Source organism: Poecilia mexicana, unplaced genomic scaffold (assembly GCF_051168715.1).
Source record: "Poecilia mexicana isolate PSO_F unplaced genomic scaffold, ASM5116871v1 scaffold_14, whole genome shotgun sequence".
In the NCBI taxonomy this organism is placed as follows: Eukaryota; Metazoa; Chordata; class Actinopteri; order Cyprinodontiformes; family Poeciliidae; genus Poecilia; species Poecilia mexicana.
In genome coordinates, this window is record NW_028263383.1 from 20,410,169 (window position 1) to 20,422,911 (window position 12,743).

The following is a 12,743-nucleotide window of genomic DNA, read 5'->3' on the forward strand; positions in this document are numbered from 1 at the left end:
TCAATGTACAGTGGACGCCCACCTATTTAAAGTCCAGTAGTTTTGTATTCTTCACTGCTTTTTGTTGGATTTCTCATTCAATAAGTCACCATGCAGGGTATGGAGATGGGACCTTATAGGTTTATAAATGTGCTCTTAAATTAATAAAGATGCAACTAAAAATATTTACTCATAATTCTTAAAGATTTTCTAAAAACCAAATGAATAAAGTGTTGGAATAATTTTAGTTGTACATATTATAATTTATGAATTTTATTTAATTTCCACCACCATTTTGTAAAGAGCACAATTGTATTTAATATCAATATGTTAACTATGTTAACAAACAGGTCATGCTGACACGTTAAATATTTCATACATCAAGTCTGAGCGTTTTGGAGTAATTAAAGATGTACAGTTTTGACTGTAAAGGATATGTGGAACATAAAACTGATGCTTTATCACCTGGAGACACCTGGGACTGACTGAGTCTCAGTCATCACAGGCTTCAGTGTGCTGCCTGAGTTTCCTTGGAAGACGAGAATTAATATGAGATTTAAAGGCAAATTTAAAAAAAAAAATCCCATCAGATCTGACCTTTAATAACGTGAACCTCCACTAATGTGATATTCTTATTTCTGTTTTCATACCATTAATTCATCTTGATATAATCCATCCGCTGCTAACTGCAGCTTCTTTCTTCCCTTCTTCACTCCTGCTGAGAAAAACAGTCTTTCAGTCTTCAGATGCTTCCTCCTCCAGCTCTTCCCAGATCTCCTCCTCTTCTCCTTATTTCTCCATATGTCCTGAAGAACAGCTCCATCTCCCTCTGAAGGGTGGTGTTCCGGCGGTCTGCGTCTGCCTTGGCTCGCTCCATGTTTCTGATCTTGATCTCTGCCACGCTCTGGCTTCGCCTCTGCTGCTCCAGACTGAGTCGCAGAACGGCAACTTGTCGTTCGAGGGCGTCATTGCAGCGCTCCAACCTGTAATCCATGAATAAATGACACGGAGTGACCAAAGTGTTGCACCTCTTCATTTACAGAGAATAGTGTTCAGATTTCCTAAACCTTTGTATATTTTTACATCTTAATTTTGTTGCAGCACCTCTGCATTAGCAGTGAGCTGGTTGCAGTTTTCTGACCGACTGCTGACTACCAATCTTTAAAAAGCCTGACCTGCCAACTCTGATTGTGGCCGATACTGATATTTTCGTCTGAAATGTTGCTAAATATAGCAAGGACATCAGTGAGTTGGCAACAGTGGGGTAATTAGTGTTAACAGTAAACATGCATGTCCTGGTGAGTGGCTCTGTCAGTCAAATGTAGGGGTAAGGGTAAGTGTTAGGGGTCAGATTGAAATTGTATGAACCTTAGTAAAGTAATACCTCTCAATCCTGTTTTGGTACTCTGCCTTCTGCTGAGCCATCTGCTGCCTCAGCTTGGCCAGCAGAGAATGAGTGTCCCTCGACTCTAAATGAGACTCTTGAACCTGGAGATCCGGAGCCCCAGAGGGGAGGAAGACCTCTGAGCTCCCTGTGCTGAGAGGGCTGATGCTGATGACAGAGCAGGAAGCCCAGGAGCTCGGATGTTGCTTGGCACCATTGCCTTCAACTCCGTTGTCTTCATGATCATCTTTATCACAGATTTCTTGTTCTGTTCTCTGATTCAGAGGCAACATTCTGGATCTCTTTGGTGGGATATCAGGACTACTGACCCCCAGGTCATCCTTGCTTTTATCTAATGGTAGAACTTCACAGGAAGACCATGAGGAAGAGGAGTCTCCTGCCGTCCCCAGTTCTGCTCGATCTACCTCTGTTTCACACATTCCAACATTGATTCCTGGAGAATCTAAATCAAAGTTCTCAGTAGGAACATTCTCCAATGTGTGAGACAGAGAGGCTCTGTCTAGGTTGTCATAGACTGAGGGTGTACTGTCCTCCTGTGCTTGACTGCTCCCCCCACTGGCTGCTTCAGGAACCTCAGCCTCTTCCTCTGCTCCTCTGCAGCTCCAGGAGGCAGAGGCTGCCTTTTCTTGGCGTTGCCATCCCATTGCCCCCTGATTTGAGCTTTTGGCCTGTAGCTGGGGGTTGGTTGTTGTGGCTTGAGCATTTGCAGAAGATGAACCCTGCCCAGAATGGTACTTGTAAAAATCTCCTTTGTGCCTCCCAGGGTGGTGGTTGATGGACTCACTGGAGGAAGGCAAGGGGTAGAAGCAGTTCTCTGGATGGGAGGAAGTGTAGCGATGGCCAAGGTGTTTCTTCTGACCGGAGAGCAAGTCTGATTTACCAGCAGCAGAGAAGATACAACTGCAGGGAAGAAACTTCAACAGTTATTAAAGACAATTCATACTGAAGTCGGATCTTTAATGTTAACTTGAACCTCAAAAGTGAGAAACTGCAAAAACACAAAATGTTAACAAGTATTTTTGGTCTAGTTTCCACTGCAAATATCTTGGTACCCTTGAAATAAGACAGAACTAACTTGCAATAAACTTTTCAGTACAAGATAGGAGCCTGTTTTAAGTCAACAATTCCTTTATATTGATGAAAAACTACCAGTTATAAGTGAAATAGTTTTCTCATATTATAAGTTTAAATCAAAATATCTTGTGCAAGTTTTCCTCTGCTTACAAGGTTTATAAAGATTCAGATTTCACTTTTCAGCAGGACCAGGTACCTGCCCACAGGCGGATGTTTAAAAAAGTGCTTTGATGGTCATGGTGGCGCTGTGGTTGGTTTTAAACTCATTTACTTAAATAAATTAACTTTTCCTTTGAATTCTATTTTTCAGATGCATCTATTATTCTCTACTTGTGTGAGAATGACTAATCTCCAACTGACTGTTGAATGCTTGAACCCCTGTGTTTTACCTAGAGTGGTCTGCATGTGCGGCTGGTTGTCCTGATTCACTTGAGTGGTCTGCAATAAGAGGCAAAGACAGCTGGCGAAGGCAGGGCGGTGGCTGGAGATGGGGTTGTTTCAAAGGCGTTGCGGAAGGATGAGAGCAGGCAGAAGGGGGGAACTTGGCAAACAGAGATTTGTGTTGTCTGATCAGCTCCGACATGAGCACCTGGACCAGTTTTGTAGCTTGGAGACAGACAAGAAGAACTTATTGTCCAGAAGTCAAAGCTAGAAAATGTTGTTGCACTTGCTTAAGGTCATCTATCCTAAACTTAAGCAGGAGGTGAAATATTTTTTAACAATTACTGGTTGTGAGATAGAATACCTCTCTTCTTAAGAATATATCCAGGTCTGAATCAAAACCTTCAACATGTCTAAAGAAAGTAAACTTATGTTTTTGGAAGATAATTCCAACAGGTAAAGCACTGAGCATTACCTCTAAACCCAGGAGTACCTCAGGTGCAAGTATACCATGGTATGTAAAAATTTATGAAATTGTTGACCGTTTTGACCCAAAACATGCAGGTGTAAGCTAGAAGACTGACAGTGAAGATGCTAAGCCTTTTTAAAACATCACCAAGATTCCAAGAATATTTTTAATCAACAAAATAATGGCTTCAAGAAAAATAAAGTTTTGCAATCGACTCACGTCAATTCAGAACCTAATCTGACAGAAAACCTGCAGGGTCAATAGAGAACCATGAGAGACAAAGTTTATCAGTGATGCTAATGTTTCCTGGCAACTGAGAAAAATGGAAAAATTATGTAAATGCATTAAGAGTAAGTCTGCAAAAAGTAAATTCATGATTTCTACAGATTTTCTTACCGATTATGTTTTTAATTTAGGAGTAAAAAAATATTGACATGTTCTAGAGCACTGAAAAACCTTTATGAAGTAGTAGTATTTTGAAATAAGCAAAAAATATTAAATAAGCTGCTGCCAGTTTACCTCCCATGATGCTTTGTGGGTCTTCAGCTTTTGCTCGAAGGATGTTTGGTCCAAACACGGTTGCCAAGTTCTGGACGTTCATCTTGTTACTGCTGGAGCAGCTCTGAACCTCATTCAGAAACCTGCACACACACATCCATTTCTCATGAGCTGCACAAACAGAGAAGCTGGTTCCAACTTTGAAACAATCTGCCTTGATTTAATCACCAAAAATGTCAAAACTAATGAAGTCAGACAGATCATACTGGCAGATAAAGTTGAGTAGGTTGAAGTTTGCGACAGGTAACTCATGAAGAAGATTCGTCAACTCCTCCAGACCCTGATGGAGGACATGGAGATAAAACAGAAAGAAGAAACCTTTCTAAAATAAAACACTCATTAAACCTCATCTAATCTGAGCAATGTGTTTTCACCAATAGTTGTGTTTTACATCAGTCTCTGTGGTGTGGTGCACTGAGTGATTACCACTGTACGGTCACTTAACAGCTTCTGACCGCAGAGCAGAAAGTCCTGGTAGTGGCTGTAGGGAACCAGAGGTTCTGGTAGCTGCCTGAGGTAGAGCTTCAGCAGTGATGCCACAGTGTGGACGTCTGTCCCGCTGCAGACAAAACACAACACACCAGATTCCTTACCTAAACCGCCAAGCCCCCCAACTCAAAGTTAACATTCGCACTTCAAAGTGACTGCAAACAAATGTACAATTATACAACCATATATCTTTGAATAGTAGAAGTAGAGCCTCTTGCATAACCAACAAGAATGCAGCAAGTGGTTTCTGGATAGTAACATTTGTCTTTTCCAGCAGCCATACTACATCGCATACAGCAGTAAATCCAGCTGACCAAATGTGCTGGAGCTCTGCTTTTGTTGCTAGATGACAGACTATTTGCTGCTGGAGTTGTTAGGTAATAAACTGAACTTCACTGGGGTTGCCAGGTGAGGGGATCTTACATTCTGGAGGTTTTTGTAACAGGTTATTTTTCAATTACCAAAAACATTAAATTATTGACAAAAACACTTCTGGGTGTTTTATAAGTGCTTTAATATACTTTTTTAAAAAGTTTTTTAATCACTGAATGGCTTACCAACATATATTCAAAACACATTGTCATAACAAAACAGTCTGGAACATCTTCCAGGTCCCTGAGGTGTTTTGGTTCAGGTCTACTCTTCATTCTCAGAACCAGAATGAAATATTGAGAAGCAACATTCAGCTTTTATGCTTATCTAATCTGGAACAAACTTCCAGAAAACTGCAAAGATGCAGAAACACTTAGTTCCTTTATATCAAGGCTAAAAACTCACCTGCTTAGAGTTGGCTTTGACTAGTTGTAAGTGGCACATTAATCAACATATTCATGATTTTCATGTTGGCATTTGACAAAATGTAAAGTTTATTGTTAGTTTCATAATTGGTTACTGTATTGTAGTTTTATGATGTAAAGCACTTTGAACTGCTAATGTTGCTGAAATATGCTATACAGATAAACTTGGCTTTACTTGACTTAAATGGGATCTGAAATCTGTATAAGAAAAAGAGAAGGAGCTGAACCTGTCAAAAGACGGCCTTTCACCAGAATCAAAAGCCTCCTGTAGCTCTTTCACCAGACTGGTGCGTCCAGGCTGGCGAAACAAGCCCACTTCATGCAGACCACGTTCCCGGATAAATGTCACACACTGCTCCACCACCAGAGGAACCAAACGCACTCCATACCGACGCTCATACAGCACCGTCTCCTCCAGACGTTGCCCAAAAACCCCTGCAACAGAAACAGAAATCCCTCCCTTACGATAAATCCTAAAATCAGACTGGAGTTCTCTGTTTTTGTTAAGCTTGTAAGAGTTAATAAATGTTTTGTGTTAGGGTCTCCAAGTAATACCAATGAACACATGAACCATTTTGTGTGTTTTAGTGAGTTCCCACCTGTGAAAGGGATCCAGACTCCTTTGTTAAGGCTCTTCAACCACTCGTCACCCTGACCAGCGCTGTTGGATAGGAAGAAATAGGAGCCTGGGCTGGCCAGCACATCTCTGTTACCTTCATTTACACAATAATAAATCATATATTTTCACTTAAGATGTCCTTCTCAGTGGGAATCATCATGAATCAATTCCTCCTGCCTGGGATTTAAGATAATGATAATTCTGGTCTTATTTGTAGCTAATAAGCCTCATTAGCCAGTATGCTAAAAATAAATCTTTTTTTTAAAACTTGCATTTTATTATATGTAGAAACTTTTTTAGGCATTATAGTGACAAGAAATTGTTTCAAAGGATAAAGTTGAACTGTTTCTGCTTTGAATCATGCTTAGTGATAGCTTTCTGGCTAAGCTAATCAGCTAATGAAGCTAATGTTCAGAATACAATTCTCTTTAGATTGTCTCTACTTTTAAAGCCACAGCGGCTAATCACAAGTCAGTTTGTTATTCAACTGGTTAAAGAGCAAACTGTATTTTAGCATCAATAATTGGTATTTTAACAGATTTATGAAATATTGATTGGATTTTGTAACAGTTATAAGACCAAATATTTATTGATGAAGACACAGTTGAACTCTTCCTAACCTTACTTAAACATTTTCTCAATGTTTAAGAAAGTTTCCAACTAATACTAACAGCTCAGTTCTCACTAATGAGCTGTTGTTTGTCACTATTTCCAGACTCTTAAATGTCATTGACTTTGCTTTTCATCAGTTCTTGAGTCTTCTTGAAGGAATGATATACTGCTTTTGAGGTTTTTCAACCTACTTCGTGTTGTTAGACAGGTTCTACATGAATTATTTTTTGCTTCCACACGTCTGACAGCATTCAGGAAAGACTGTAGCTAGAGAAACTGAAGTATGCTTAAACACATTACATTCATGACTAACAAAGTTTGGGTTGGGTTGTTTTTTTTCACTTAACTAATCCTTATTTTAAAACTGCATTCTTTATTTACTTTGGTTATCTTTGTTGATCTGTAGGAAGCAAGAGCAGAACAGTAGATGTGACCTTCAATTGCTCATCATGCCTTCACACACTTAAACACTGTCCTCTTCCTATTTCCCATCATCCTTAGCTTTCTGTCCCTCTCAATGTCAATGTACACCCCCCCCCCCTCCCACACACACACGACAGTACACACAAGACAAGAATCTCAAACTTCCTGACTCAGCATTTAACTGTTTTCCTTGGTGGATGACACATGCAACCAGAGTTTGAGAGAGATTGGGGGTTAACATGCCAGCTGTGTGTATTTCTTACCTTTGTGGCCTGTACTGTCATATTTCCAAGACTTAAAGCAGCTGAGTCCCATGCTGTAAACACTTCTGGCCTGGTTGGAGATGCTCAACCCAAAGTGATGATGTATTTTACAGAGTTAAAGAGGAATTAATGAATAAAATAGGTCACAAGTACATTTGACAAAAAAAAAAAAGAAGAAAAAAAAAAAGAAAGAAATTCTGGTTAGAAAGAGACGCACCATCAAGTTGATGCTGAACAATCATGGAACAATTAAATTGTAAAAAATTAGGAAGAAAACCAAAAGGTCTCTAACACGGATCCACAGACTGGTTTTAGAAGTTTGGGGTTTGAATCAAGACTTTTGCCAAACTTTCTGCCACTGAAAAAAGTCTCTTTTTCAAATTATGTAGTTTTCATCAACATTTTGATCTACAAATGTTTATCTTAGGGGAAAGTTCTCTGTATACAGGTTCTTCCATTAGTAATTCATGGCAATAATTAGGAATTTGATGAGAGGTTTCAAGTTAAAAAAAAAAGCTTATCAAGAGAAGTTCTTGAAAAACAATCATGGAAAATCTTGGAAAAATCTTTGGTGGATATGATTTCTGTAGAAGTTATTGCATTATTGAAAAACTTTTATAGGTACAAATATGCTCACCCCTAAAATGTCCAAAGCAGTCTCTTCAAACCAAAATATGTTCATAAATGTTCCTGTCAGAAACTGTGGAGAAATTGCCAATAAAAGGTGTTGATCCTTGACAAGCAAACTGGAATGCTGAAAATCGGTTTGTTGTGTTGTGTCTTTTTTGCAAAATGGTTTTGGATTGTCATTTGCTCTCACATCCCAGTTAGATTCTCATTGATCCTGTAATTGTGGAGAACATATCTTTGCAGAAACTGCACCCAAAACCGTCCCAGATCCAACCTGAGCAGCAGGAGTGAGAATTTTCACCTTGCTTCCTATCATTGGAGCGTCTTCTGACCGGCACGCTGTCTTTTCTCCTTGATGTTCCCCTTTAGCCTTTGACACCAGTGAATGGTCGGTAAATGCATCCTGAAGGAACTTTGTTCTTCCTCACCATCTCCAGAACACTTCATCCTCCACGGTGAAAAGACGCCATATTAGTATTCCTTCCTGCATCTCCTCTCCTCCCTTGTCCCCCTCTCTATGTCCTCTGCTTTATTACCTCTTTTACTGGACGTCCCGCTCCATTTTCAAAGGACACTTCACACATCAGGATGTCCATGTCTTAGCCAACCCCTCTTCTTCCTCTCTTCCTTCATGCCATTCCTTCCCTCTCCAGCTGTCCCTGTCTTTGTCCACGTCCAACTTCTGTCTCATTCCCACTACCGCCTTCTCTCTTTCTCTCCATTTCCCAGCAGTGTGTGTGCCCCTTGTTGCCCCCCTCCCCTTTTGCCTCATCAATAACCATGCTGTGTGTGTGTGTGTGCGTGAAGGCTGTGCATTAGGAAAATTGGATCTCTGCGACGCAGAGCTGTTTTACCAAAGTAATCACAGCTGATGGCAAGAGAGGGAGGGAGATGATCTGGCTGAAATTCTGCAGCGGCTGAAGTATGGCCGTTTGCGGCACGAGCACACTCACTGTCACCATCATTCAAGTGGACATAAAAGCCAGAGGAGCCACTCAGCCAGGTCAACTTTTGAACTCAATTATAGTATGAACCTCCAGACAGTCCAGTTCAATAAGACTGTTTGACTCAATGTACAATACAGCGTACAGTGAGTTGCAAAAATCGGGTTGCTTATCAATACAAGCAATCAAATATTAACAGCTGTTCAATCAAGAGATTAAATCAGCACAAAATCAATTCAGACTTCACATCGACTCGTTGCTGTGGGGTTTCTTCTACAGAATTTCAGAGAAAATGTTGCTGGATACATTTCTTCATAAACAAGTGTTGTAATATGGAGGGACATTAAATTTCTATTAAAATTGGATTTAGAATCAGATGATATCTGGTGACTGATGATATTTTATAAGAAAATATATTTGAATGTTTTTAATTTTTACCTAGAAAATTTATCCAAACATCAAAAATGTCATATGCACTCACACATTTTTCAAATAACTTTTAAATATTTGGCAGTTTTCCAATTATTCTGTGTTACCAATAGCCATTTAAAGTGTTGATGTCTAAGCATAATGTCAAAACAAATTCTGACCAAATACTTTTTTTTTTTTTCAGCAGAATTGTTGTCATGCGATGTAATCTGTATTTTGAACCGGCAATAATTTGGACATCCCGAGACTTAAAAGGACCAATTCCCAACTGGGAAGATTGAATACAATCTCTGGAGTGTTTGTTTTGCATAATCATGAGGTGAAATCGGCTGTTTTAGTTTGTAGTTAGAAAAACGGAAGAGTTTGTGCTGCCGGGCAATCCTGGAGGAAAACAGCTTAGAGACTGCAAAGGAACTGAGAATGGGGTGAAGCAGGACGACTGCACTAAATATACAGCCAAAGCAGTGAAAGTCCAGGACTAAATCACAATATGTATGTGTGCCAAGAACTGAGAATTGATGTTAACAAATGTTCTCCATCCAATCAGTGAGCATGAACAATTTTACAAAGAAGCAGCAAAATAACTGAAATGTGCAAAACGGGTAGGGTCATAAACCTCAGTGATTCTTGAGAATAGAGACAAAATGGGTTTTAATTTTCCCATATTTTTTTTTATTATTATTTCTTAACCTTATGTATGCAAATATGACAAATAATGTTTAGGAAATGTAAAGATGCTAAGGTACAGGCTCCCAGTTGCAATTTTTTTTTTTTAAATTACATTTTTAATCTACCTGACCCAGAACTTTGTCATCACCATCTGACAAAAATAAATCTAAAATGATTTTAAAAATATCCTATTAGTAATATTTTCACTCATTCTACAGACAAATGCTTCTCAAGAAACAAAATAAATATTATTTAAAACAAAAAACAACAAAAAGTCCATCTGACGGAGTTGACAGTGCATGACAGAGTTGACACAGAACTGAAGGTGGTGAAAAACTAGTGAATAAAATGAAAAGCTTGATACATGTGAAGTAATGTATGGAAGCCCATTTCCGCCACTCTGTTAAAAAATAAAAAATAATTATCTCATTATAATGAGATACTATCTCATAATAATGTAAAATACAGCTTTCTTCAAACTCCAAACATACCCTGAAAAAATTTAATCAGTTCCAATTTCTGAAAAAATTAAACAACTCTCCCAGTGCTCTGATCTCATACTACATAATACATTTTTCTGTTTATTTCACTTTAAATTCCAGACTACTTTAAAGATAACATATTTATCAAAGGAATGCACATTAGTAATTTACGCTGAGGCAGTTATTTATTCAACCAGTGGTTAGTATGTTTCAATATTTAATGTGCTGCAGAAAGTGATGAAGACAGAGAGAGGCTTTTTATTAGGCTTAATGGTTGACTTCATGTGTGATTTATGATGCATAGTTTCATGGAGTGCTTTTTTTCCTCCAATCAAACTATTCAGAGCAGCTTTTTGGCAACAACCCAATTCTTGGAAATGCAGATGATGCACATTTAATGCTTTAGTGGCATTTCAAAGCTCATTCTAAATTTGGTAGTAAATTTGGATGGATCCACGTCCTGAAGTCTCCGATAAAACCACAAAATGTCGGACAAAACGTCTGTAGTGAAGTTCATGTCTGGAACCAACCTTGGAAAGCTGCAGAATGAAATGATAAATGGAAAAATGCTTTTAAAGATACAAATATGGACAATATCCAAAGTGTCGAAGAACAGAAGATTGTTAGCTGAACAATTCATCCCTCCTCATTTCATTGCAACAACTATCGACACTCTGCTGTCTGAATGCCAGCTGGTTTGTCTGATGACTAATTTCCAATCTCAGCTGAAATTTTTGGCATCCACATGTCAATACAAATGAAAATTGATATCATATTCTTTGTAACAACGAGCTGTGTGAAGGTGAAAATTGAATTTGTCACCTGCTTTCCTTTTCACCTCTAATATTTCCCAACACTGATTCACGTGGACGTATTTCCTGCAAATTCAGGTCAGTTTATTTTTACTGTAGATTTTGCTTTTCTCAAACTTAAGCCATCTTAATATACTTTATGAAACAAAAAGGTTGAATTCATATCTATTTTCCTGAATATTACAGCATAAGTTGGCATTTGCAACGACAGAAAAACAGAACCACAGAGTCAGGAGTACTTTCAAGAAAAAAGGAGAAAAAAATAGAGTTTACAGCAACAACAGTCTTGCCAAATACTTTGTCCTGGAAAGAGACACAGCGAAGGACACAAGCACTGAGTCAGAAACACTTTCTATTAAAGACACAGAAAAATTACTCAAAATAAATTGTGGCAATATCAGTGGTTCATTTTTAAAAAAATCTTTACAAAACAAGGAGAATCCCACTTGGAGAAAAGATTAAGAAATTAGAATGAACCAAGTAAGTATTTTTTGCATTTGGATTTTTACAAAAATACTGTAGTACAATTATAAAGGGTTAAACTGCATAACATTTTGGCTGACTTGAACAGTAACTGCGTGCTTAACAGTTATTGCGTCGCTCCTTCACCCTGACGTTCCTTCCCTGGGGGAGGGGGGGATTCGCATCCACCTGAATAATGTGTAGTTGCGCCACTGCCGCTACAGATAGTGTTAATTGATTAACTGTCGAACAGTTGGAATATGTTTTGGTTAATTTGTAATATAGCAATATTAATTAAATACATGTATTGTAAGTTTAATGTTATTACTTAAAGTAAGGTTTATAGGTTAAGGTAAAAGGTTAGAACCACAAAGAGTGGTATTTTATTTGTATGTTTGTAGCTCTTACGGTGTGTTCATGTACAAAGGCTGTTGAATAAACAAACGTGAACCATCAGTTTGAGAGATCATCCTTTCAACCGGGATGCTACACTATATGCTTTTGAAACAACTAACGTTTTGTAACTTTTGTAAATGAAATCTGCTGGCTCTCTCTATATATATATCACATGGAAATAAAAAGAAACTTTAAATTTAGATTGTTTTTAGTCTTGTTTTTATTTAGTGAAATTTAATATGAATAAATTTTTTGTTTTTTACCCAACTATAGTGGTATAATAATCCTTGTGTTGAGCTATGAGTTTCAACCCAATTATGGGTCAATTTAACCAAATTAAACAAGTCAATTTAACCCAATCTTTGGTTAGTTGCCATAACCCAATGTGCTGGGTCAAATCATCAACCCAACCTAGTTGAGTTAAAACAACCCAGAGTTGGTCGGTTTATATTTGACCCAGCGCTGGGATACGAATTGGGTTATTTTTAAACCCAGTAGTTTCTACTGTGTGTGTGTGTGTGTGTGTGTGTGTGTGTGTGTGTGCGTGCGTGCGTGTGTGTGTGTGTGTATATATATATATATATATATATATATATATATATATATATATATATATAGATAGATAGATAGATAGATATATCCCTCCCCTCCCACACACACATTAGGTTTGTTTGTTCGTATTTCCACCCCAATTTAACTTCCGTCCCCCCAGAACTCAACGGTACGCAAGACCCCCCCACCCTCTTCGCCCCTTCGCACTTCCAATAGCACGCTAGTCAACCCTCAACGTCTCTCCGTCGCCCTTCCATCTTCGCTTCCCCCGACCCCCCCACCCCCTCTAACGATACAT

The 12,743-nt window shown here is 38.5% G+C and overlaps 1 protein-coding gene across 1 annotated transcript; it reads right to left on the reverse strand.

Moving 5' to 3' along the window:
- Positions 1-220: 220 nt before the first annotated feature.
- Positions 221-7,936, reverse strand: LOC106926508 (rho GTPase-activating protein 24-like). Its single transcript, XM_015001475.2, has 9 exons — positions 7,070-7,936; positions 5,752-5,865; positions 5,380-5,587; positions 4,293-4,425; positions 4,073-4,146; positions 3,828-3,949; positions 2,848-3,064; positions 1,364-2,284; positions 221-962 (listed from the first exon to the last, which is right to left on the reverse strand). The coding sequence occupies exons 1-9, from the start codon at positions 7,119-7,121 to the stop codon at positions 722-724; spliced, it is 2,082 nt and encodes a 693-aa protein (XP_014856961.2). The 5' UTR covers positions 7,122-7,936; the 3' UTR covers positions 221-721.
- Between the last annotated feature and the right edge of the window lie 4,807 nt (positions 7,937-12,743).

Coding starts and splice junctions, on each gene's coding strand:
- LOC106926508 (XM_015001475.2), bottom strand. CDS start 7,121: ATGGGACTCAGCTGCTTTAAGTCTTGGAAATATGACAGTACAGGCCAC. Junction 2,285..2,847: donor GCACATGCAGACCACTCTAG/GTAAAACACAGG, acceptor TCTTCCCTGCAG/TTGTATCTTCTCTGCTGCTG. Junction 963..1,363: donor TACCAAAACAGGATTGAGAG/GTATTACTTTAC, acceptor CATGGATTACAG/GTTGGAGCGCTGCAATGACG.